Here is a 27127-nt window from a genome sequence, read left to right as displayed (position 1 = left end):
TGGGTTAGGGTATTTTAGAAAATGTTTTATTGTAGAATTTTATTGTTTTAAACTGTTTTATTATATGTTGTACATCGCTAAGAGTGCCTGGGTGACCAGCCAGATGGGCAATTAATAAATAAATACATAAATAAAATATCTGAACTAACCAGTCTAGACACAGGCTTCCAGAACTGAGTATTTATGCATTTAGAAAGCCTGTACACCTTGGTACTAGACAAAAATTAAACAGGTATTTAAGCTTCTTTTAGAATAATTATCTGGTAGTTAGCCTTCTTTTTTTGGCTCAAGTTGACAACCAGTTCAATAAGTCAGTTTGCCACTCAGCATTAATGTGTTCTCTAGTTCTGTGCCAGATTCAGGCAGATCATAAATTCAGACAATACTGCATAATATATCTTGACAAATAAAGAAACCTAGCTGCTTCTTCCCTTCGATTTATTATCACAGCTAGAGATTATAGAAAATAGCGTCGTTTGTTCCTAAATATCCAGAACTTCATAGACTAATTTTACTACTTGATAAACTGAATTTTAAAATATACTTGCTATTATTACTGCACATGGCTCAGAAATTCAATATGATGTCATACCAATTTTTTGAGGCTGGACAAACCACAGAATCAATTTTACAAATCTAATGATCTATGATTGCATCTTTATTTTATTTTAATATTTTATGTCCATTGTACATCACTCTGGAATCCACTGGAAGAAGGGCACTTTAGAAATATCTTAATTCAATTGATCAATCAACAACATTAAAAAAACTGGGACAGAATGCTTTGTCTCCTACAATAAAATAATGCAGGTTATTACTATTTGTTTTATAGATGTGTCATTTTCTGCCACAGCAACCACTCAATTCTGCTCATTCTGAGGCCCCTCTTCTCCTTCCATCACAGTTCTCCAGTAGATGTGTGTACATTTCAGCCATGATTATACTGGCAGGATACTGCCAGACCCACTATACATTGCCACCAATAACCCTTAAAGTCCTCAAAAGTAACATGGCAATCACCTCAGTTGTTCCAGCCCAATAAGCCATGAATGCTCACAGCTGGGTAGCTTATGTGCAATGGAGGAAAAAGGCAGCATAATATGGGTGATTAGTCAAGCTGCAAGATCACCTGCAGTACCCTTTCTTGTTCACTTCTGGGCTAGCTGTGCAAGTGTAACATAAAATATACATAGTCAGCAATTTAGGCTTTATTATAGTGATGCTTTCAAGGGGAAAAATTCAAGGTACACCCCATGTCTGCCTCAATCTGCTTCCTTACCATGGAGAAAGATAATGAAGGAGTCAGCTTGTAGCTTGGCTAATCCTCCATATTGTTACTTTTTTGTGTGATAAGGGAGTGGGGGAAAAGAGAGTGCCTGTGATTCTTACCAGATTAACAATCCCTTCCCTCATCAAAAGTGCCATCTGAATCGGACCTTAGTTTCAACTGAGAGGTTAAATTTATTTACCTACTGTAAGAGATAAAATCATCTGATTTTATTGTAGGTGGATGTAACTTACTTATATTTTAGTCAGAAAGGAGAATAAGTTCAGACACATTAGACACAGATAATACTTTGGGTGAGTACTGAGTTGGATAGTACTGTTTTAAGCAGTCTCAGCATTCTATGTAACTGGAGGTCATTGCCTTTCACCATTCAAACCAGGGATGGGCAATTTGTAATCCTCCAGATGCTTTGGCCTACAATTCTCATCAGCCCTAGCCAGCATAGTCAATGGTGAGAGATGATGAGAGTTGTAGGCCAAAACTTGAGGAGGACACAAGTTGCCCACCCCCTGACTTAAACCTACCTCCCACCCCACTTGCCAAAAGGGGGATCAAACTGATGGATTTATCTAAGTGATGTCAGCACTGCTTTTGCAAGTCAAATGTTACCTTTTTGTTTTTTTTAAAAACAATACTAGGGGATGCCACAGAATAAGACTTTATTAAAAAGAAAATATCCTTAGAATAAAACTCTTAAGTTAGATTTTAGGTTTCTGTGCTTCTGAATGCATTGTATATAGCTAGAAATGCCATAAAACAGTGCATCAGCATCTGTATTTCTCAGACTAAATCTATTTCAAATAGCTTGCTTACCTAAAAGAGGTGGTAACCAGTTCACATTGGCCTCACAGTGAGAATCCAAGAAGGTAATAACATCTCCTATTGCTGCAGAAGCCCCCAGCATTCGGGTTCTTATCAATCCTTCTCTTTTCTTGGTTCGGAGAATCCTCACTTTGGAAAACTGGGCCATATAGTCCTCCAAGCTCTTTTTCAGGTGTTCTGCATGAAAGAACTAATACTTTTATATTTTTACAGTTTTGATCTTTAAGAAATTATATATTTACTTACACCTAGACTATCAGAAGTACTGCCACTGAGTCAGAAACAGAACTAAATGTGAAACAACTAAAAATGCAGCAGGGGAGTAAGAGTCAAAGTGCCTGAAATCAGACAGACGCATGAACATCAGCAACACCCTTATGACTGCTTTGCAAGCTTTGATAGACAGTGGTTGAGCAGCATGGCCCAAACCATAAAAGGATACAATCTCTGTCATCTTACATTGCTAGTAAGATATGCTACTAGATATGAAACACTTTGAGATGATATATGATTGTAAAATAAGTTCTACCTTCTGTTGCTACCAGTATCATTCCTGTTTCAACTTCCAGACTTCCTAGTTATTATTACCTTCCAGAAATATGACTATTTGGTGGAAGTTGGTCTGCGGAGTCTGTATTAATAAAAGTTATAAAGGGAAGTATATTCTAGCCACAGCCCTTAGGCTAAGAAAATATTTGTGGTTGGACAAATCCTTTACTAGGCCATTAAGAGAAAAAGACGACGGAGCCAGACAGGCCAAGACCATCTCAGGCCCCTGCTCCAGCTGTGATTTCGCCTCCCTCCACAGGGCCATTTCCACCAATTGCCCTGTGGGAAGGATTCTAGGAGAGAACAGGAAGGCAGGCAAAAGCCACCTCCGAGCCTGCTCCAGTGTCCTTCTCTTCCGCACAGGGACTTCTATTATCACCTGTTCTTCGTGAAGAATCCTTATGAGTTGCTGTTTTTCAATCCTGCTTATCGTGATTTTATCAATGTTTCTTTATCTTAATTGTAAGCCACCTCGGAAGGATTTCTATCCTGAAAGGTGGGACTATAAATAGTTATAAAAATAATAAATTACTGAGTATAATTCAAGAACACACAGATGTCCATTAAAACAATACAAATGTAATTATCAAAATCTGATGTGCATGTGACAGACAAGTAGTTAACCCATAAGTGTACTATAATAAAGCAAGCAAATGTCTTCATCACTATTTTAATTAATCTGTTGACTGCAACATAAGCCCCATGCACTTTTCACCCTTGGATCCGCTTGATACTATAGTTAGGTTAGGATGCTGTTTCTTATGCAATTAGCATGGACAGATATAAATTCCTCAGGGCTCTATTTTATGCCCCATGCTTTTCAAGATCTACATGAAGCTACTGGGAGAGGTTTTCTGGGAATGTGGGCTAAGATGACATCAATATGAGGGTGACACTCAGTTTGACTTCTCCTTTTCCATCTAATACAGGTAAGGGAGCTGATGTTCTGAACCAGTACTTGACCAGGGTAATTGACTGGATAGGGGCCAAATTCAGACAAGCTGGATATACTGTGTGTGGGTCTGGTGGATTAAGTGCCATTCACCCTGTTCTGGAGGGGGCTGCATTCCCTCTAAAGGATCAGGTTCATATTAAGAGGGTGCTCTTGGATCCATCGTTGTCACTAGAGGGCCTTAGTCGCTCAGAACAGCTTTTATCCGCTTTTAGGCCTGGATAGAGGTAGCCTTGTGACAGTTACTCGCACTCCGGTAACCTCCTGTTTGAATTATTACATGTCATATGTGACGTTGCCTTTGAAAATGGTGAAACCTCAGTTAGCCCAAAGCAGGGCAGCTAGACGGTTAAACCGGCACTGGCTGATATGATCATATTATGCCAGTACTTTGCCATCTGCACTGGTTGTTAGTCTGTTTCTGGCCTCAATTCAAAGTGCTGCTTTAAAGCCCTAAACGGCTTGGGTGCAGGTTACCTGAAGGAGCATCTCCTCCCATATTTACCTATGCCTTTTCAGTATAGGGCATTCCATGTACCTCATGCATGGAATGCCCTCTCCAGAGAGGCTTGCCTAGAACCTACATTATGGTCTTCCAAGCACCAGATGACATCCTTTTCATTCTGCCAGACATTTTATCGACTATTTTAGTGCTTTAAAATATTTCCACCATTATTACTTGCTGCTGATTTTACTCTGATTGTATTGTGTGTTGCATTGTTTTTACTCCTTGCTGTAGATTTTATCCTGATGTTATTATGTGCTGCTTTTTTTCTGTTCACTGCCGAGAGAACTTGTTATTGGGCAGTCTAAAAGTGTAATAAATAAATAAATACTGTATTTTATTATTTTAAATAAAATAAAATGGCATAAAATATACTATGGCATTTTAGTTGTTTAACTAAATAAACTGTAATCTGCCCAGGGAAAATTAGTTACTGGGCAGATTAGTAATGTAATAAATAAATAAAATTCTAAGTATGGGACAACATGCAAAGATTTGTTTACATTACTAATTACTACACTGTTGTTGCAGAACTTAAGACTTAAGTCTACAGACTTAAGTCTACAGCTGTAGCAGCCCATTTCATTTCAGCAAACGGAACAGAAGATCAAAGGTACCTCTTTCTTTGAAAGATCAAAAGTTAACTGTATAATTTATTATGAAAGCTGCAATACGTGAGTTATTAAATCAACAGGCAAATAATATAACTATCTACAAGTTATGTCAATATTGAGCAGTAATTTATTTCATTTTCATATAGTTATACTCTGAAGTTAAAAGGATCTATCAAAAGTAGCTGTGAACCACCTTGGGTCAGCCTCACACATTCTCATGTGCTTATGAACCCAAGGTCTCAGCCAAAAGGCAAGGAAAGGACCTGACAAGCTCACTCACGATTTAACAGTTCTAAAATCTAATGAAAATATAACAAATATATCTCAAACAGCTCCAAATGTTTGCATGCTTGAGAAAGTCTTAGCTGTGGACTATCAATTGCAATTCCGCTTGTAAGTTACAGCTGAAGAGGATTTATAGCAGTTGGAGCTCTGTGTCTGGAAGTACCTTTAATATTAAGGATAACAATTAGAATATTCAACAGTCTTTGCAAGAAAAAAGAATGTGTTCCTTATCACTAAAAACCTGAACATGCTTAGTACACAAGATGACAGTTCTAAACCATGACTTTGGAAAACCAAGAATATTTTAGAAAAAAAACAGGAAGAATTTAAGAATCCAAGTTTTAGGGCATATTGTGCATGTATACCATTTTCTGCTATATCCCATTTGTGTTTTATTCAGTCATGTATGCCTATGTAAGTAAGTAAGTAGATAGATAGATAGATAGATAGATAGATAGACAGACAGACAGACAGACAGATAGATAGATAGATAGAGCGATTGAGGTACCTCTGTCACTGAAATCATCCACAAGCACTATTTCAGCTATCAGTTCAGGAGGAGAGCGATTGAGAACACTGTGCACTGTTCTGAGAAGTGATGACCATCCTTCATTGTGGAATGGAATTATTACACTGGTGTTGGGGAGTTTTTCCAGATATAGCTTGCTATTGCAGCTAGAAGATGGATGAACATAGTTACCAGCTTGATCAGTATATGTGAAATGTTACTACTATTATAGCAGTTCAAGTAATCAGTCTTTTAATCTCTTGTAGTAGCCAGATATAAACATCCAGTTGACTAATAGCATGTATTAAACCAATTCATGAAGGAAAGAATTGTTCTCAATGGTTCACATCAGGCAAGAGAAATAAATTTCAACGCCCATTCCCTACTACAGAAAAATAGCAGCAGCCTTCAGCTTAAAAAAGAAAGCAAAAATACGTATAGGCAACACATCAGTGCATATACACAATTACATTTTAAACTGCTGGAAGCTGTGTACATTACAACTTACACTTTATTTCTCTTTATTTATTGACTCTTAAATACAATTTAAAAAGAGCTGCTGAACTATCAGGTTTCCTGTTTAACGCATTAGATAACTCGGCCTATTAAGAGACTACAGACCTGTGTGTAATAAACAAGGTCAATGGTAGTTGGAATGGACTTGATGGTCTTATAGGCCCCTTCCAACCCTACTATTCTATGATTCTATTCTATGAATGGCACTTAAGGCAGAACACAAGAAAATCAATTCTGGAAATCAGAATGTTAAATCTTTTCAGTAATGACAAAAGTTTGTTCTTACTTTGGATGTCGTATATCTGGTAGAGAGCGATTGAGAGAAATTTTTTCGCTCACAAAAATATTAAAGCCATTTTCTCTGTATGCCTGGTCCACTCGCTCAGCATCAGTCATAGGATATGGTTTTCCTTGTTCTCCATTTCCTAGAGACACAAAGTAAGACTAGTAGAGTCATTAATGCTTATAATGTCCTAACTGGATAGACATTCGCCAACATTCTAATCTTAAGAAGCCATTTTGCCAGCCTCCTCCTTCCTTGCAGCTGTCGGCAATACTTGTTATGTCACATTCCATCCCTGGCACAGTATGATTTCCCAATAAGATACTCCACAACTGTTAATCTACCAAGCAGCTGAGAGGTAGGCAATACAATTTTAAGAACACTGAATAGTGCTGGCAATAGATACCTTGGTAACTTTAGCCCTATGCAGGTGTTTGCTGGCATACAAGTACAGCTAAAGTGCAGAGGGGGCATGGGCATGCACATACTCCATCCCCAATGTCCCTGTGCACCCAGCTGTCTTTTACATGTTGTGTTCAATGGAAAGATCTGCAAAGAGTTCTGAAAGGCCCTTTGAAGATCTGCAAAAGGTTCTGTTCAACATGCTTACAGAACCTATGCAGAATGTGAGAAGATCTAGAAAACATTTGAGAGCGCAGGGATGTTGAGGGGCACAATTTACACACATGCCCACATCCCCTCCTCACTTTAGCTTTTCTCATGCTCAGGTGAACACTTGAACAGGGCTTTTCTCATTTTGAAAAAGATCAGAAATGTAGACTCATTAGATTTCTTTCAATAAACTGAAATTTAGTATGGTATATGTACTGAGTGTTCTATTTTTTTATTTATTATTTTCTAATTTTGTTTTAACTGTACACCAGACAATGGAGACAGCAAAAGGCTATTCACCTCAACAACATTAATTTCTTCCCCCTGGTGAAAGGTTGTCTCACAAAAGACAAGTAGTGTCTTCAAAAATCTGTGGGGATTCCTCCTGCCCCTGTCCTCTATTGGCCCCACTATGTGGCTTTGGAGAACACAACACTGGTCTAGCAAATGTAAATTTCTTCATCACATCCATCTGATTATCTGCCAGCTTGTCACTCCCACCTCTTGCTCAAATGCCAAGGTAACCATATCAGATACTGCTGCTTCACCCACTGACTCTCTGTTAGTGATGCTGCTGCCACACCGCTGCCCACACAGCCTTTCCCACCTACACTAAGCTATCTCCTAACTGGTGTTATTGTGAATAAAAGCTACCGAAATCAGGGCCCACAGCTCACTTACCATGGCTGTTGTAGCTTCTCTCACATCCTCTGTTCTTCCCACAGCCCCAGCCTCTTTTCTAAGCCTAGGGCCAAATGCAGAATTGCTGTTGCCTTCCCCCAACACAACCTTGCAACTTTCAGGCCAGTCAGTTACACTTTTTACACAGTTACACAAGCCAACTGGAGCAGGAAGACATTGCATGCCTCCACATACCACATTATTTTATCTGGCTTCAAAACTACATGTTATAGCACGCGCCATTTTGCTTAACATCATTTACCATTTTTGTCCCTTCCTTTTATATTTAGTTCATGTTTGGGAGGCCTTTGCACTGAAACCCTGACCACTTAAACTTTCCAAGGAATGCTCCCTACCCAAAACTGGTATGGTATCCTTGGGGACAGTATGCTGCATACAGTTCTCCTTCCTTTCCCTGTTATCTTGTCCGCTGTGAGACTTCATACTGCATATCATTGAATTGGTTAAACCTAGGATGGGAGCAGGGAAAACAGCACACAAAAGTGGCTACCTAGGTAACCACTCCATGCTATTTCTCGTTATTTCCAAGTTTTGAAGAACAAGAGCCTCAATGCGGTACTTTCCCCAGTTCTTTCCCTTGGAATAGACAATCACCTCTGTGGACATTTGGCAATAGTTGATCATCATAAATAAAGGAAAGCATTTGGAGTAGTGGGAAAGCTTGCTCAACATATGCCCAGGGCAACTGCCATAACTTGCTCGGAAAGGCCTGCTGATTTTCTTGTAAACTGTGCCAACAGTAATTTATATTGGGTTCCATGACGTACATCCTCTCCTAATACCTTGTGCTCAGTACCATTTTATCTTTAGGCTGTGAATCACAGTACTACATGACTAATATCAAATGAGTTATTATACATACCTGTCCGTTGCAAGTCTCTTCTTATAGCATCTCTATCATGCCAGTCCTTTTTTCTTTGTCCATTACCAAGGTAAGCTTCTTTCTTTTGCCGTGCATGGAAAGCCTTTAAACAAACATGACCACTGTTATACTTTTGTAGAAGAACTCTAAAGTTCAAGTTGAATGACTGATAAATCTCACTTCCAAAATATTTTATCAGTTTCATGGAATGTTAATTTCAGCAACATTTCACTTATTTCAAACTATTCCATATCAACTTCCCACGTATCGAGTAACTGACTGAACTATGAGTTAGGAAGTCCCTGGTTCAAATCTTGCTTTTGCTATAGGTTCACCAGGTTGTTTTCAGCAAGGGGGGGGCTTCAGCCTCTACATCTACTCTATGTGGATACTCCTAATAAGCTACCTTACAGGGCTATTATATAGATTGCTTAGGTGATATGTATAATGTGTTGTGAACACATGAAGTGCTATATAAATTAGTATTATTACCATTACAAAATTATATTCTGGGTCAAATAATGACGCATTAATAGTTACCGATCTGAGTATCCCTCCTCTTGAGCATTTTATCACATTAATATAAAACCAGAATCATAATGAGGTGAAATTTTTTGTTTACAAAAATAGCTAGAGGTCCACAGAGAAGATGCAAAATCCACAGTAGGGCAATACATTTATTAGAACCAAGCAAAATGTTGCAGAATACTGAGAAAGTGTTTGACTTTTTCTGAATTCTTCATTAGATCTGTTGCATATAGTACGAAGAGTAATTCAAAAGCATTCTTATTATTTTGCAACATTTCGGATGGTTCAAATAAAGGTATTGCCTTAATGCTACATTTTTGTAGGAATAGTGTCCCACAATCCTTGACCACTGGACCATCCTGGCTGGGTGTATGGGAGTTGTAGTCCACAATGTATAGAGGGCACCAGGTTGCTTCTAGGGGTATGGTCTCAGGAACTATGGAGTCTCAGACTGATTTGGCTGAATGAAATTTAACAGACAAGTGAGAAGTTCTTCATTTAGGAAAAAGAAATCAAATGCATGGGTATAAAATGGGAGTACCTGACTTGACAATAGTACATACGAAAAGGATCTTGGAGTTGTAGTCAATCACAAGCTGAATATGAGTCAGTAGCATGATGTGACTGCAAAAAATGCAATTTTAGGTTGCATAAATAGAAGTATAGTTTCAAAATCACAGGAAGTAATAGTTCCACTCTACTCCGTGCTGGTCAGATCTCACCTCAAACACTGTGTCCAATTCTGGATACCACATTTTAAGAAGGATTCATATAAACTAGAACAAATTCAGAGAAGGGCTACAAGGATGATCCGAGAACTAGAAAATAAGTCCTATGAGGAAAGTTCAAAAGATCTGAGTATGTTTAGCCTTGAGAAGAGAAGAGACAACTGAGTGGGTGTATGACAGCACTTTTCAAATACTTAATACTTTTCAAGTACTTAAAGGATTGTCACACAGAAGAGGCCCACAAGCTGTTCGCTGTCATCCAAGCCTGTAGGACACAAAATAATGGGCTTAAATTACAGGAAGGCAGATTTCGGTTGAACATCAGGAAAAAAGTGTTGGAGCAGAATCAACTGCCTAGGGAGGTAGTGGAGGTAGTCATGCAGAGAATGGACAGCCATCTGTCATGGATGCTTTGAACTGGATTCCTGCAATGATAAGGGGGTTGGACTCAATGGCCTAAATGGCCCCTTCCAACTCTATGATTCTAGCAATCAGAATCTCATGTTGGAAATCTGAAGTTTTGTATGTCTCCCCATTGGCTATAATTGGGCGATCAACAAATGGATATAACTTCTTCTTTCTTTCTTTTTTGCTTTTTGTTGGAATTGCATGGAATTCACAGGCATAGTAGCCCCTTTTAAATGAATCCATGAAGAAAGTTCATATGGAGAACACTTATTTCATCTGAACATGAGGAAGGGAAGCAACAGAAGCTATAGAAGGTATGCAATAGCATTTTCGCCTCCCTCTCCTAACTCCCACATAGGGCAGTTAAGTCTTTCTTGGGTTGAATCTACATATAGCAGTTATACTGTTATCATAACTATTGGAACAGATGACGCCAATGGGCACCAATTGTTATGATAACGGTATAACTGCTATGTGTAGATTCAACCATGGTTGTTGTAATGAGGGACAGATCAGTACAGTTATATCAAGTGTCTTCACCTTCCTCCAGGGTTTCTCTCAACACCCACATCCCATCCCAGGCCAAATGATCAAATAGCTATAAACAGTTTAAGAGTCACACCATCACAAATGCCATACATGACCTCTTAAAAGACAGTCTTGTATTGTTAGACATTGGTAATGTAGCTCCAAACTGTTCAGCACCAACATACTGACACTGACAGAATTCCTGAACTTCACTGTCCCAAAAAGGATAGAACTCAGCTTACCTGTTCTCAGATCACAATACATACTATACATGTTGAATTATAGCAGAACAAACTACATGAGCTACAGGATGACTCTATCCTGGAGATATATCAAAGAATCTTTCAAGAACAGTGAGGCTTTGCTTGGGGTGGCATTTGAGAGTGGAAACAAGTCTCTTTAAAATTTTCTGACAAACATACTGCCTGCTCAGAAAATCATATGTATTAAAGAAAAGAAAGGGTCAATTTAAAGGTAAAGCGAAAGGCACAGAAGTATACAGTGTTTTCACATAAGATGGCCAAAATAGATAATCCACCATATTTTGCCTTTTGGTGTCTGATCAAATAGAATATCAAGAGTTCTGAGTTATATAGGTTCCATCTCTGTATGCTGATGAAAGTTTACTCAAGGATAAGCCCCACTCAGTTCAATGGGGCTTACTCCCTTGTAACTATTCTTAGGATTATAGCAACAATTTTAAAAATTTCAAAGCCACATCCTTTGCAAATAGATCTAAGCCCCAAGTTGGTAGATTAAATCATGAAGGTTTTAACCTACATGTATCATTGCTTTGCTTGCAATCCTTTTTAGAGACCAATAAAAAAGATTTAAATAAATCATGTTGCTATAGGAACTTTATTGGATTTCTTTGCTTCCCTCTAGACTACAATATTTGTATAGATTTCACATTTTGGGGGCGTACAGTTGAAAATATGTGCGAAGTTCCAAAGCCAAAAACTTTCAGGTAGATACATACTGTATGTTCTAAAGTAACGTTCTTTGTTACCCTAGACATAACATATACATCTAACTGAAAGTTGTGTAAGATTAACATTGTTCATGTTAAATCTTTCACAGAACCTATAGCCTATTCCTTTCTTTTTGTTTAAAACTGAGATGGCAAAGTGCCCTTTTTGTGTAGAATACAGTTTTCCCCCTCTCTTTCTTGGGGCTGTGATACCTGTGATGGAGAATCACTTGTGGGATGGAGAGGAGAAGCAGCTGTTGTAGCTTGCCCCACCGATTTGTATCCAGAGGTAGTGGCAGATTGGATAGTGGAGTTTGGATAGCAGAGGGTTACCATTTCCCCTTTCTATTCATAATGATGGTACTTTCATTAGTCACTTTAAAATTTAGTGGTTGTAAATCTGAACGTTTAGTGCTTACTAAATGTCTCAATCTAGAACTATGCAGGACACCATCTCCCATCACTATGGCTTACTTCCCTGGTATATGTCGGAGTGAAGATCTTGAAGCAATGGAGGTAGAGAGCACAACTGGTGAACAGCTAGTACCAAATCTGACTGCTTATGAAACACAAGCTATTTGTGGCCCCATGCAGTGATAATGATCACAATGAAGAGAGCTTCCCCTCTCCTCTCATGACTATATTCACATAGCATCCTGTTATGTAGCAAGTGGACTCATGAATCCTTAACCTCTCCATACAGAAGAAGTGTCAGTGGAACTTGCTCTGGCATCCACTTGTTCACAATTGCTTGGATGAATTTCAGTTGGTTACCTCTTTTGACATGAATTGATATTATTTCTAATGGGTTGTATCCAGTGATGGGTTTTGCACAAGTGGAAATAATTTCCACTCATACAAGATGGAACACCTGATTTTCTCCAATCCTCTCCACAACACACACACCTACTGTAGCACTGCGTGCCATTTCCCATACTGTCCCAGGGGATCTCCCAACCCTGAGGAACAGGTTTTCAGAGGGTGAAAACTCTAACTCTTCTCTTACAGAGACATAAGAGGAAACTTGCAGGCAACGTTCTACCCAGTGGCAGAGGAAGATGTGACTTGCTCCTTCTTTGCAGTCTTCTTGTGTGAAGACACTAGAATGCTTGATAAGCACTTGGAACTTAACAATGGAAAATCTTTGAAATGTTTTAGTTGACTGCCAGTTTAGTTGACTGCCAGTTTAGTTGAGGCAACAAACCAGGGATTAATTAAGCATGTATTCACAAGGTCATTCTGTTTGAGTAGTTCTGAAAAGTCAAAGAAAGATTGGGATGTACCTTATGAACAGAATGCAAAAAAAAAAAAAAAAAAGAGTCATGTTTCAAACTACTTGTTCAAGTATCCTAGGTAACAGGAGGAATTGTACTTCAGAGCAGAACATGAATAATCTTGGCCCAGATGTTCATGTTTTTCATATATGCTGTTAAGGGAGCAATCCTATCAAGATAGACAGTCACCTCCGACCCCAGGGGTGACCGCCTATCCAGTGCAGGAGGAGGGGGGAGGAACAGATCTCCTCCTCGCTCCCCCAGCCCTGCTTTCGCGGCTAGACAGCTTATTTTGGACCTTGAAGTGTGGGAAGTGGTGGCCAGATGACACATAGGATGTGTTGTACTGGATTTCCGACTTCCCCACCCCGCGAACGCCCTGCTTTTGCTGCTCCACGCTGCTCTTATGAACAGGGAGCACAGGGTTGATCCGCGCTGCCTATGAGGCAGCGCAGGAGGGAGTGGGGGTCAGTTCTCCAGGAACCAACCTTGGAGCACGGGCTCCAAGGTTGGTTCCCGGGAACTGACTTATCCTATGGCTGTCTAGCTGCTGACTAGTGGCCATAGGACTGCACTCTAAATATGTTTTGATAAAAGAGTAGACAATGTTTGGATTATTAAACTGAGAAAATAAAGATCTCCCTTAAAACTTGCAAAGTACAGTCGGGGCCAGAAACACTGGAACAAGGATAACTGTTTTGGCAGTTGGCCTCTGTACACCACCTCACTGAAGTTGAAACACACCCAGATGTGAGTGAAGTCAGGACTTTCAGCTGTAATTCAAGGGGTTTGACAAAAGTGGGGCACTAACCATTCAGGAAGGACAGCCAGTGGCATACACCCCCCCCCCCCCCGTCGTTGGTGGCTTATAAGTAATGGAACAAACCAACATTATTTCAAACTTAAGGATCGCCTTTAATACCTGGATGGAAATCCTTTGCAGTCAATGACTGCCTGAAGTCTGGAACCCATGGACATGACCAAATGCTGAGTTTCCTCCCTCGAGATGCTTTGCCAGGCCTTCACTGCAGCTGCCTTCAGCTGCTGCTTGTTTGTGGGTCTTTCTGCCTTCAGTCTTGTCTTCAGTAAGTGAAAAGCATGCTCTATTGGGTTGAGATCAGGTGGCTGACTTGGCCATTGAAGAACATCCCACTTCCTTGCCTGGAGAAACTCTTGGGTAGCTTTTGCTGTATGTTTCAGGTCATTATCCATCTGCAATATGAAGCGGCGTCCTATCCATTTGGCAGCATTTGGCTGAATCTGAGCAGAAAGTATAGCCCTATACACTTCAGAATTCATCCTGCTGATTTTATCAGCAGTCAGGTCATCAATAAACACCAGTGACCCGGTTCCATGGGCAGCCAAACATGCCCATGCCATAACACTGCCTCCACCATGTTTGACAGATGATGTGGTATGCTCTGGATCATGAGCTGTTCCTTTCCTTCTCCATTCTTTTCTCTTCCCATCATTCTGGTACAAGTTAATCTTGGTTTCATCAGCCCAAAGAATCTGATTCCAGAACTGGGCAGGCTTTTTTAGGTGTTTGCTGGCAAAGGCTAATCTGCCTTTCGGTTCTTGAGCGTTACCAGTAGTTTGCACCTTGTTGTGAAGCCTCTGTACTTACATTCATAAAGCCGTCTCTTGACTGTAGATGTGGACAATGACATGCCTACCTCCTCAAGAGCGTTCTTGACCTGGCTAGATGTTGTGAAAGGGTTCCTCTTCACCATGAGCAGAATTCTGCGGTCATCCACTTTAGTTGTCTTCCGTGGTCTTCCAGGCCTTTTGCTGTTGCTGAGCTTGCCAGTTAATTCCTTCTTTTTCAGGATGTTCCAAACTGTTGTATTGGCCACTCCCACTGTTTTTGCTATTTCTCTGATGGGTTTATTTTGTTTCCTCAGCCTAATGATGGCCTCCTTCACTCGCATGGACACCTCTTTGGACCTCATGTTGGGGGTTCCAGTGAACAGCTACCAAATGCCAATGTAACACTCAGAATCACCTCCAGGCCTTTTATCTGCTTGATTGGTCATGGGGTACCCAGGAAACAGGCCACATGTGGCCATGCAGCTGCTTGTCAGCCATTCGTTCCATTACTTATGAGCCACCAATGATGGTGTGTGTGTATGCCACTGGCTGTACTTCCTGAATGGGTAGTGCCCTGCTTTTGTCAACCCCCTTGAATTACAGCTGAAAGTCCTGACTTCGCTCCCATCTGAGTGTGTTTCCTTTCAATTTCAATGTGGTGGTATACAAAGGCTAACTGCCAAAACAGTTATCTTTGTTCCAATATTTCTGGCCCTGACTGTATATCTCTTTTTGTGGAGTAAACAAAGCTTTATTTACTTACTACAGTTCTATACTGCCTTTCAGGATTTAAAGCTCTCGAGGTGATATATGAATATATAGAACACTACAATAATAGAATTATAAAATCATCATTCTTAAAATATATACACAACTCCAAAATGAACAGAATTAAAAATCCAGAGGACAGCAGTAATAAAACAATTTTTTAACATTTAATTTTAAGATGCAATATTTTAAAAATTGAAATAAATGTTTCCAATGTTTCTTTTTAAAACAGTAATGATGGACCCGCACAGACTGCTCGTGGGGACATGCAAATTTCACAAATATGGGACCACCACTGAGAATGCCCTGCTTCTGGTACCCACTAATCTAACTTTTCTTAAAAATGGGCCTGAGATCAGGGTCCCAGACATTGATCTTAACACACAGGCGGGCTCATATGGGTACAGCTAGTCCTTCAAGTAGCCTTAATTGGTACAGAATAGGTGTAACATGTTCCATTTGCCTGGCTCTCACAGGCAACCTTGCTGCAACATTCTGTTCCAGCTGAAGTTTCCAAACTGTTACAGTTGTATAGGGCATATTTTCTGCTTGCTTTGCTTCTTCTGAAGCAGCCGCTTACTGTTGGCAAATGTGAAACCTGAAACAGGATGTAAATAAAATCCATTCATTGCTTAAGCAGAAATGGCTTAATCAAAATATTACGGTATTAATATTTTGTAATATTAATATTGCAAAATATGTAATATTTTATAATATTAAAATGTGTATGCACATTTTCAATATGTTGAAGGTAGTAGTATTGTTTAATAGCTCTCAAAAACCCTATACTGCCCTTTGAAATAATAACAACACTTAGAACAAGTATGCTATACAAATTCCACGTAAATAAGGGTGCAATCTTAAGGCCGCTACTCAGCGGCTAGATGGCCATAGGATATGTCAGTTCCTGAGAACTGAGCTCAGAGCCCATGCTCCGAGGTTGGTTCCCTGAGAAGTGATCTCCACCCCTTCCCACGCTGCCTTGTAGGCAGCACAGATCGGCCCCGCACTCCGCGCTCATAAGAGCGGAGCAGCAAAAATGGGGCGTTCCTGGGGATGGGGAGGGCAGAAGTGCCTTTCCGATGCTTCTTATGCATCGTCTGGCATCCCCCCCCCCCAACTTCCCACGGCTAGACAGCTGAAATAGGCTGTTTAGCTGCGGAATGCAAGGTGGCTGAAGGTGCTCCTGCCCTGCATTGGATAGGCGGTTGCCTCCGAGTTCAGAGGCAGCCATCTATCCCGATAGGATTACGCCCTAAGTCACATACATTAATTTGTAGCAATCCTCACAACCACCCCCTAAAGTAGATTAGTACTATCTCTTTAATATAGATGTGGCAGCTGAAGCAGACAGAGCATGCTTAAGGCCACCCAACCATGATATGAATCTTCAGATATATGTATTTTTGACAGAGTAGGCAAGTTATAATTTCTCTTTCTTTTCTGGAGGCTTGGGCAGGCCTATCTTTTTCTTAGTACAGCCTTGAAGCTGAGGCAGTTTAGTGTGTGGCTCCTCAGAAGTTAGTTTCTCTCAGGTGTATAAGACCACTGTTGTGAAATTTCTTCCCACTGAAGTGTGTTTTCTGTAGAGCAGAGCCTGGGGGTGGACTGCAAGTTGAGCAGGTAAGTTCATCCCACTATTAAACATGCCCTGGGCCATTACATTAACAAGCTCATAGCTGAGGTGAGACCTGAACTAGAGATCTCTTAGTTCACAACCTTTTCTCTTAGCCACAATGCTACACTGGTTCAATATGCTGACGAGTTAATAAATTGGGCGTTTGAACTCCTCTTTCTGTATTTATTGGAAAGAAATAGGCTTATATTGAGATTACAAGAAGATTCATGCACATGCAAGTGAAAACAATGCTGAAAGCCAAAGCTTTGTTTTTGCTACAGCAGTTCCCACTACAAAGCAACTGTTCTATCTAAATAGTAGCTTTGCAACCATACCAGGTTCTCTCCCACATATGCAGGGTTTTTCTTTGGCCTTAGCCTCTGGGTTGCCAGTTTACCTTTGTGGTTGCAGTACATCTCTCATTCCTTTTAAAAACTATTTTAACGCATAATTGCAATCCAAGTCAAAACTACAATATTCTTTGTACAGTCCCTATGGTAAAATGGATTCAGTGTTTTTCTCAGATTGTGAAAAAATGGCATTTTGCCAGACTCCATATTTCTCTGTTCTTCATACCCTTTTTCTTTAGATGAATTAACCTGGAATAATTTCCATCCTATTTTTCTGTAAACTCTTAACATTTGAAAGGTTCAGATAAAACCATTTCTTAATAATAAAATGCTATACAGCCATATTAATATATGTAATCCAAACCACACTTGGACCATTGTCAAAGCAAGTGCCTGTAGAGCAAACAACGTCAAGTTACTTAAGCAAAGAAAGAAAGTCATATTGTACAGAAGCCATTACGTAACCCAGATATTGTTGGACTACAACTTCCATCATCTCTGACCACTGTCTATGCTGTCTGTGGTGGTGGGAGTTGTAGTCCAACAGCATCTGAGGATCCATGGTTAGGAACCACTGATTTAGAGTTGCTAGCCAATCTGACCTTGTGGGAAATTCCTTCCTCAGTCTTAGTCACAAACCATTCACTGAAGGGAATTGTCATCATCACCTTTTATACAGGCCTTCCAAGTTCTGATTATACATTTTCTTGTACTGGGCTTTACTACTGAGTCTTACTGAACTGACATTGTATTCTGTGTCTGAACTGACATTGTATTCAACTCAGAAAGAACAGGAGGAACAGAAAGGGAGGTGGGGTTGTACTATATGTGAAAAATACATATCTCTGCACAGAAATACAGGAGGATGAGCTTGGTAGCCCCATCGAGAGCATCTGGATCAAAATAAATGGAGCAAAGAATAAAAGGAACCTGATGGTCGGAGTCTACTGCCGGCCACCCAATCAAGGAGAAGATGAGGATGAAACTTTTGAAAAGCAAATAGCCAACGTTTTAAGGAAGCATGATGTAGTAGTAATGGGGGACTTCAATTTCCCCGATATTTGTTGGAAGACAAATTCTGCAAAACATGGCCCCTCCAGGAAATTCCTGACTTGTGTGGCAGATAACTTCCTCCTACAGAAAGTAGAGGAAGGAACTAGAGGATCGGCTATCCTTGACTTGATCCTAACCAACAGAGATGACTTAGTGAATAAAGTAGCAGTTACGGGAACTCTGGGGGAAAGCAACCATGTTGTACTTGAGTTCTTGGTTCTAAGGGAAGCAAAAGCCGAGTGTAGTCAAATGTGTAACCTGGATTTTAGGAAAGCTGATTTTAATAAACTCAGAACAACGATCAGTAAGGTCCCATGGCAAATGATGCTAACGAGAAAAGGAGTCCAAGGTGGGTGGGAGCTTTTAAAAAAGGAAATTCTCAAGACACAATTACAAACAATTCCAACAAGAAAAACGGTGGAAGACAACAGAAGAAGCCAATGTGGCTTCACAAAAAGCTTAGAGATTATCTGAAAACAAAAAAGGACAGATATAGGAAGTGGAAAGAAGGCCAAGTAACAAAGGAAGTGTACAGGCAGGTAGCACAGAATTGCAGGGATGGCGTCAGGAAGGCTAAAGCTGAGAACGAGCTGAGGTTAGTGAGGGATGCTAAAAACAACAAAAAGGCTTTCTTCAGCTATGTGCATAGTAAAAGACAGAGGAAAGAAATGGTTGTTCAGCTATTAAATAAGGATGGCAAAACGATAACAGATGACAAAGAAAAGGCAGAGGTGCTCAATTCCTACTTTGGCTCAGACTTCTCCCAAAAGAGGGTCTATGACCCCCCTGGCAAAGGCGAAGTGCAGGCTGAAGGGGCAGGATTGCAGCTTGAAATCGATAGGCATATGGTCAAGGAACACTTAATTCCTTTGAATGAGTTCAAATCTCCAGAGCCAGATGAACTGCATCCTAGAGTAATAAAGGAACTGGCAGAAGAACTCTCAGAACCACTGTCTATTCTCTTTGAGAAATCATGGAGGACAGGGGAAGTGCCAGAGGACTGGAGGTCTAATGTTGTCCCAATCTTCAAAAAGGGCAAAAAGGAGGAACCTGGGAACTACAGACCAGTCAGTCTGACATCAATCCCTGGGAAAATTCTGGAGCAGATTATAAAGCTCTGGAAGCACCTTGAAAACAATGCAGTGATTACTCGAAGTCAACATGGATTTGTCAAGAACAAGTCCTGCCAGATGAATCTGATCTCATTTTTTGATGAAGTCACCTCCCTTGTAGACCATGGGAATGCTGTGGACATCATATACCTCAACTTCAGCAAAGCTTTCGACAAAGTGCCCCATGATATCCTGATGAGCAAGCTAGCTCAAAGTGAGCTAGATGAAACAACGATCCGGTGGATCCACAGTTGGCTACAGAATTGGACTCAAAGAGTGCTTATCAATGGGATCTTCTCAAACTGGGGAGAGGTAATGAGTGGGGTACCACAGGGCTCAGTCCTGGGGCCAGTGCTCTTCCACATTTGTATTAATGTTGGAGGAGGAGGTGCAGAGAATGCTGATAAAATTTGCAGATGACACCAAATTGGGCAGGATAGCTAATACTTTGGAAGACAGAAACAAAATTCAAAGTGATCTTGATAGACTGGAGCACTGGGCAGAAAACAACAGAATGACATTTAATAGGGATAAATGCCAAGTTCTGCACCTAGGAAAAAGAAACCAAATGCACAGTTACAAGATGGGGGATACGTGGCTCAACAACACTACAAGCGAGAAGGATCTTGGAATTGTTGTCGATCACAAGCTGAATATGAGCCAACAATGTGATGTGGCTGCAAAAAAGGCCAATGCTCTTTTGGGCTGCATTAATAGAAGCATAGCTTCCAAATCCTGGGAAGTACTAGTTCCCCTCTACTCAGCACTGGTGAGGCCTCATCTGGAGTACTGTGTCCAGTTCTGGGCACCGCACTTTTAAAAGGATGCAGACAAGCTGGAGAGGGTTCAGAGGAGGGCAACAAAGATGATCAGGGGACTAGAAACAAAGCCCTATGAAGAGAGACTGAAAGAACTGGGCATGTTTAGCCTTGAGAAGAGAAGACTGAGGGGAGAGATGATAGCGCTCTTCAAGTACTTGAAAGGTTGTCACAGACAGGAAGGCCAGGATCTCTTCTTGATCATCCCAGAGTGCAGGACACGGAATAATGGGCTCAAGTGACAGGAAGCCAGATTCCGGTTAAACATCAGCAAAAATGTCCTGACTGTTGGAGCAATACGACAATTGAACCAATTACCTAGGGAGGTGGTGGGCTCTCCCACACTAGTGGCATTCAAGTCGAGGCTGGACAGCCATCTATCAGGGATGCTCTGACTTGGATTCCTGCACTGAGCAGGGGGGTTGGATTCAATGGCCTTGTAGACCCCTTCCAACCCTACTATTCTATGATTCTATTCCTACCCCAAGGTAGGAATCCCCACAATGTGCTTAAGAAAATGTAGCCTTGGACACATATGTGACCCTTCCTTGGAATGGAATATTTCCAAACTCCTGCTCTACTAAAACCAGTAACACTGCAGAGCAGCAAGGCATGTAAAGCATTTTTAAGTTATGATATTAAACCTGCCTTGACTAGCATTTTAACAAAGAAAGTATTTGAACTGATTTGGTAAAACACTTGTGACTCAGCATTTGTTTTACAGAGCTAGGACTCCAGACTGAAAAGGTTCCTAAGCTAAGAGACAGCCTACTCTCATCTTTGTAGGAAATATAATGGCACAATTTTCCAGGATGGGCAAAATCTAAACCCTGTCATAGGCAAAAGCCTCTTCTCAAAAGGAAGAAAAAAATTCCCCCAGGGTTATAAGATCACACTCAATCCCAAACCTAACTAAAACTAGTTATCTATTAAGAGTGATTATTTTCAAAACTAACATGTGGGCTATGGAAGAAATCATGCTTTCTAAATGTCACTGTATAATGATGTATCTACAGATCTATACTGTATTGCTTGGCCCTGCACAAATTTTAGTCATGCATTAAAAATGTTTTATGATACTGATTGAAAACTGCTTTGAGAGATTTTGTGTTGAAAGGTGGCATAATTAATAATCCATTTGAAGTACTGAGGCAAGGGCTCCGTTTGATTATTAATATGAAGAGCTGAGAGCAAACAGCTGTCACGTGTCTCCTGAAGATCAGCACATACAGAAGGGGTGGAAAACCTGTGGCTCTCCAGATGGTGTTAGACTCCAACTCCCATAAACCCCAGCTAGCATGATGATCAGGGATTATGGGAGTTGCAGTTCAACAACATTCAGAGGGCTACAGGTTCCCCATCTCTGATACAGAGTCAGAACGTGCACAACTGTTCAAATCTATAATTGCTGAGGTCTTGATGATTTTTTTTTGGCACTGTGCTGCTAAGTACTTTTAATGATAATTGCTGAAGCTTTGGCAAAAAGGAGAGGCTACCGCCAGATTTCTTTTCATCCTGCCTGGATCAAGCCCTAGCTGAGTTCTTCTCTCCCTCCAAGCAGCATTTTGTGTTGCATTTTAATTATCTGTATTGGATTTTAATTTCTGTGAGATGCTTTTGAAGTTAATTTTAGGCTTAAAAGCAGGATAAAAAATATAGAGTCTGATCCATACTTATTCTGTGGAGGATTACTTCTGTGGAGAGATCAGTTTGGATCCAACTGGGACAATGAGATCAAATCCCTGACGTGCATGTGGGTGGAAAGCACTTCCCCTCATGTATTGGGGCGGGGGGCGGAGGGGGACATTCTGTCAAGTGGCAGTCTCACATGCCTTATAGGGTGCTGCTTTGGAGGGCCTCTTAACCTTGGGAGAGGGCTTTTAAGGCATGTAGGGGACTGTTGCTTGAAGGAAGGAGTTTAAAAACGTATATGTAGGAGTGGAACAGCTGCTTACGCTGGTTTGGATTCCAGCCATAACGAACAAATAATAAAAGCTATGAATAGGAGAATTCCCATCAGATACAAGGTGTCGAGGGATATTTATCTACCACATGGTTTCCATTTGTAAATGCACGAAGATGCAGATAAAACCACAGTAGGTCCCAGTCGTCTAACTTTCAGCCACAGGCAAGGAGTTTTCCCATACCACTCTCTGTCAGAAATGTAAGTAGAAACATGACATTTTCCTCAAAGCATGCCTAGATGCTGCAGGTGACTAGTTCCCACAGAGCTGCATATGCACTGTTTTAATTCACAAGCAATAATCAAGCAACACTAACATTCTAAATCTTCTCTACCATTTCATTTCACTTATTCACATTTCTATGTTTGAACAAAACCAAAAATGTACCATACCTTTCATTTTGACAATGTAGCAGTGATGCAATAGCCCTTCCTTTTATGCAAGACAGATGTAATTTATTGTTAAAAGCAAGCCCTTATGAATGCTAGTCCTTTTAGATATCTGTGTACTCGGCTAGAGAAATGTCAGGGATAGAAGACAAATACACATCTTAAAACTATACAAGGAAACACAGCAGTTTATCTTTCCTGTCAGAAAATAGGGAAGGCATCTGGTCCCAAAATCAATATGACTTTTCTGCGTGATGTGAAAATGTTTTTCAGCAACTAATTCACAAGGAGAGCATGAACATACAACTCCAGAGCTTAATTCATAAAGCCTTACTTCAATCACATCTTCAGAATATATTTATAGCCCATCCAAAGTTTGCCAAACAGCTGGCTTTTCGAAGACATTGTCAAAGCCCATTAAAAAGTGATGTCTAAAACATCTGCAGCTGGTTATAATAGATCAGGAAAATAAAGTTGCCTGCTGGACCAGTTCTTGAAAAAGAAAATCAAAAGCATATGTTTGAACAAAATCATATGCTTAGTCTGCATTTCAATAAAGGGATGTGATGTGGAGTCAATTAATTAGCCCTTAAGATTTTTTTTTCCAGCATGGGTTAAAAAGATCCCCTTTCAAACATCCATTATTACATTAAAAACCAAAAGACATAAAGGGGAAAGTATGGGTGGGGGAGAAATAGCACTCCTACTTTTATGAATAAAAAGACAAAGTTTGGAAAGGATAAATCATGGAGAAAAATTCAGATGAATACTTATGTAAAACATTTCAAATGTTCAAAGTACTTCACTCACGTAAGATGCCTCCACTCGAGTTTTAGGCATTCCCTTCACCCTTCAGCCTCACACACCACAACCCATCCCATTCAGATGGATTCCCCGACTCTCTGTGTAGTATTTTTAGGGGGTTTGGAGAAGTTAGCTTCTTGGAACTCCCTTCTGTCAGTGTGATGCTGGATGTTGTCCAATATTGGTAGTTTTGTCTTCTGGTCCAGTTAAAACACACACACACACACACACACACACAAATTGCATGCCACTACAATTTTAAGGCTTAGAATTCTAAACATTAATAACTAGGTTTCAAGTACAATTGTTGTTTAGAAAATATACGCACACTGACAGTCACACAATTTACATCGATGTGCATGCGCGCACACACAAACTTCACAATATATTCATTCACACATGCACAAGTTACACATGCACTCACACTGTCACACACACACTTAGCACATGGATTGGCACAATCATGATGTAAATCTCCACTCGCAGTCACACAATAGGTAAGTGCAGAAAGACTCTTAATCCAAAACAAACTGGTGAATGGGGGTAGGGAAGAGATCACTTGCCACAACCAGTTTTTTTTTTTCAAAAGTCTTTCCATATAAAGTGATTAGGAGTGGAGGGGGAGAGAGGAAGACATTTTCCTGCTTTCTCCAAGATGTCCCTGGGCAAGCTGCAAGATTCTAGGCTGACCAGGCTGCTGCTTGTGACAAATTCCTGGGGCATCTGGAGTCTGGACTGGCAGTGCTGAGTGGGGTCAAAGTGTCTGAACAGTATTTTTGTCACAGTGGCCAAATGTGATTCGGTATTTTGCAGACAGAAATTATTCATTTCACATTTTATTGTAAAACTATTTTATATTTTGGCTGTTCAGTTATTTTAGACAAGGCCATCTTTCTCCCTATTTTGTTCATTTGTTCCTACTAATCCTAATCCTTTAGCAAGAAACACTACCACTGGCTTTCTTGATCAAGTGATGTGATGAAATAATGTAAGCCTTCCCCAACCTTTAGATGATTTGTACTACAACTGCCATCAGCATCATCCACCATGGCCAATGGTCAGGAATGCTGGAAGTTGTAGCCCTGGAGTTGTAATCCAAAACATCGGGGGGTGGGGGAAACCAGGCTGGGAAAGGCTGATGTAAGGATTGGCAACTATAGTTTGTCAATTTTCATTTGAAGGACTATAAATATAGGATTCTTCATGTATGTCCTGATAATTCATGCTCTCTAGAAATAATTGTAGAAAGAAAAGCAGATCCTTTTTGCTCTCCCTATTTAATGCTTGAAAATATACTTCCATTGAAATACAATGAATATTGTAAGGTTAATGTTTATTGAGCTTTCATATAAACTTGCTTGCAGTTTCAAGGCAGACATGCTTCTGGGGCCAAACATTCCTGAGAATTAGGAAATCCAGTCACCTAGGGGGAGCATTTTTCCATAGTATACAAGGCTATCTTGAGGAACACAAGAAACCTTGGATCTGTGTTGGCTCTCAAAGCAGCAACTGGGATCAACCCATTCAATATCAATGTTACTCTTAAGCAAATAATGAAATACATTCCATCTAAAATAAATTTACTTCCAATAAGGATAGTTAGAATTGTAGCATTAGGAAGTCTAATGTAAGCACACTATTTCCTTCTTCTGATTTTCTGGGATTGTTGTTCAGAAGAGGTCCAGATAAAAAGAAAGATAATCAGAGAGACGTCCTGAAGAAAATCTACATGCTGCTACCTTTCTCCCTATCTTCAAATTCCTCCACAAAGCCCATGTACTTGGCTAGTTAGCAAGAAGTAGCAAGCTCAACATTATTTAATTAACATTAATTAATTATAGTAGGTGAGAAAGACAAGAATGTGTTTAGAAAGATGTGTGCATGCACCAGGAATCCAGAAAATCCAGGAATCCAGTTTGGTTTCCTGCCCAGTACATGCCTTTAAAACATGCATTTGTCTCGCATTTATGTGACAGTGCGTCAAGTGTTTTCAAATACAGCCAGATTCCAGTTTATTTAGCACTCCAGAAACTCATTTGTATTTGACTAGTGAAGCATGTGAATTCTTATCACAGATGCTGGCTACTTTCCTACTGTACTGGTACACATTTACATTATTGAAACTATACTTGTCTAGGATTCAAGAGACATAATTAAAACATTCCCTTCCTTTATGCTTTTTTCTGCCACTAAAGCATGTTTTGTTTCTGCTACTGGTTTAGTAGCTAGGGGTGGCACGTGCATTCAGAAAAGAAGTGGGGCCTACAACAAAATGTTGCAATGTGGAGTGCTCCTGTTTCCTGTTTAGAGTTCCAGCAAGCCAGCCTCTTTCATGATACTCCATTCTATCCATCTCCTCCTAGTTGTCTTCTCCTTCTGTGAACCAGTATCACTCAGCATGCTCAGTCCTCATTGAGCTGTTTTGGGGTTCCTTCCGCTTAATTCCCCCCCCCAAAAAAACTTCTTGTACTTCTGCAAATCTTGGGGTTCCCCATGCCTGTTGATACCTTTCTCTCCTGTGTGTGGATGGTACCGTTTTGGCTACATAAAGATCTCACTCAGAGGTATGCTTAGACATGTGAAGGCTCAAAAAAACCCCAGGAAAATGCCAGTTTTTTTCTGCCCCCCCCCGCCCCAACAGATTTTTCCAAAAACCTGGAAAAATTGAACAGTTTTGGATTATGAAATATTTTCTTTTAGAATTCAAGACCAAGTATTTATATATCGTTACCCAACCTTTCTCCCCTAAAATGATTTCTAAAAAACTATGTAATAAGAGCACTTTTAAAGAAAGACTAGAGATGTAAAACGTCTAGAAATAATGGAAAAATGTTTAATCCTCTCTGTAAGATTCCTAGCATAGTTGTTTCTTTCATTCCTTATTAAAATTATTGATCTAAAGTATATCTTACTGATATTTATGCTCAGTTTCCCAACATGTGAGTATGGAGTCTCCACCGTGCATTCTTCACAGTTTGGGTTTTGTTCTACAGAGTCCTGTGTTTCTGATGCTGTAGCAGTCATTTAATGTAGTTCTAATTTATTCAGATAATAATCACAAATTTACTGAGTTTACTTTTAAAGTTTTAAAATATGATAATTTTATGAGCAAATTAAGTTATACATAAAATAACATTAGGAACAGAAACACTGCTTTATGTTCCTAAAGCAGCCCTCTCTAACCTGGTGCTCTCCAGATGTTTTGGACTACAGTGCCCAGCATTGCTGACCATTGGCCATGCTGCCTGAGGCTGATGGGAGCTGAAGTCCAAAATATCTGGAGGGTACCAGGTTGGGGAAGGATGTCTTAAAGCAACAAAGTGACTCTAGATCTGTAAAGAGTGCTAAAAAAATAAATATTGCTTATTTTTCAATTTTTCCCAAAATCTTCGTGTGTGTTCCCCAAAACCAGAAAACCCCAGTTTTTTTCCCATGGCCACAAAATGTCTGGAAATTTTATATCTCTAGATTTGCTATCAATAAAGAGGATAATAACAGAGTGTGATTTGACCCAACATTCCGGAATGACACTGTAGCTTCAACACATTCCCTTGCTAACTTCTTGTAAAAAATGTAAGAGGAATGATGACTATGTTGAATAACAGGTAGCTGACTCAGCTTTCCTTATATACAAGCACTGCAATTAAAGCTTCTAGCATCTGAAGACAAACCTCATTTCAGCCAAAAAAAGAAAGTATCTTCCTGAAGATTTGACTTCAGTATGACT

General features: G+C 40.1%; 1 protein-coding gene across 4 annotated transcripts in view; it reads right to left on the bottom strand.

The window, feature by feature from the left end:
* GALNT10 (polypeptide N-acetylgalactosaminyltransferase 10) overlaps positions 1-27127 on the bottom strand; it is a 108313-nt gene that overhangs the window by 64301 nt on the left and 16885 nt on the right. For 2 of the 4 annotated variants that reach the window (XM_084839220.1, XM_084839224.1), the window contains exons 2-5: positions 8499-8601; positions 6326-6464; positions 5524-5690; positions 2102-2287 (exon numbers count right to left, since the gene is read on the bottom strand). In XM_084839220.1, coding sequence (XP_084695346.1) covers positions 2102-2287; positions 5524-5690; positions 6326-6464; positions 8499-8601 — 595 coding nt within the window. Of the gene's footprint in view, positions 1-2101; positions 2288-5523; positions 5691-6325; positions 6465-8498; positions 13423-13462; positions 13718-27127 lie in introns of those variants that run through there. The other 2 variants (XM_084839223.1, XM_084839222.1) reach the window with 2 other exon arrangements.

Source organism: Heloderma suspectum, chromosome 2 (genome assembly GCF_057233095.1).
Source record: "Heloderma suspectum isolate Gila_16-S chromosome 2, 16-S_ref, whole genome shotgun sequence".
NCBI classification, from domain to species: Eukaryota; Metazoa; Chordata; class Lepidosauria; order Squamata; family Helodermatidae; genus Heloderma; species Heloderma suspectum.
The sequence above is the reverse complement of the archived record's forward strand: the minus strand, read 5'-3'. Positions and strand labels throughout refer to the sequence as shown.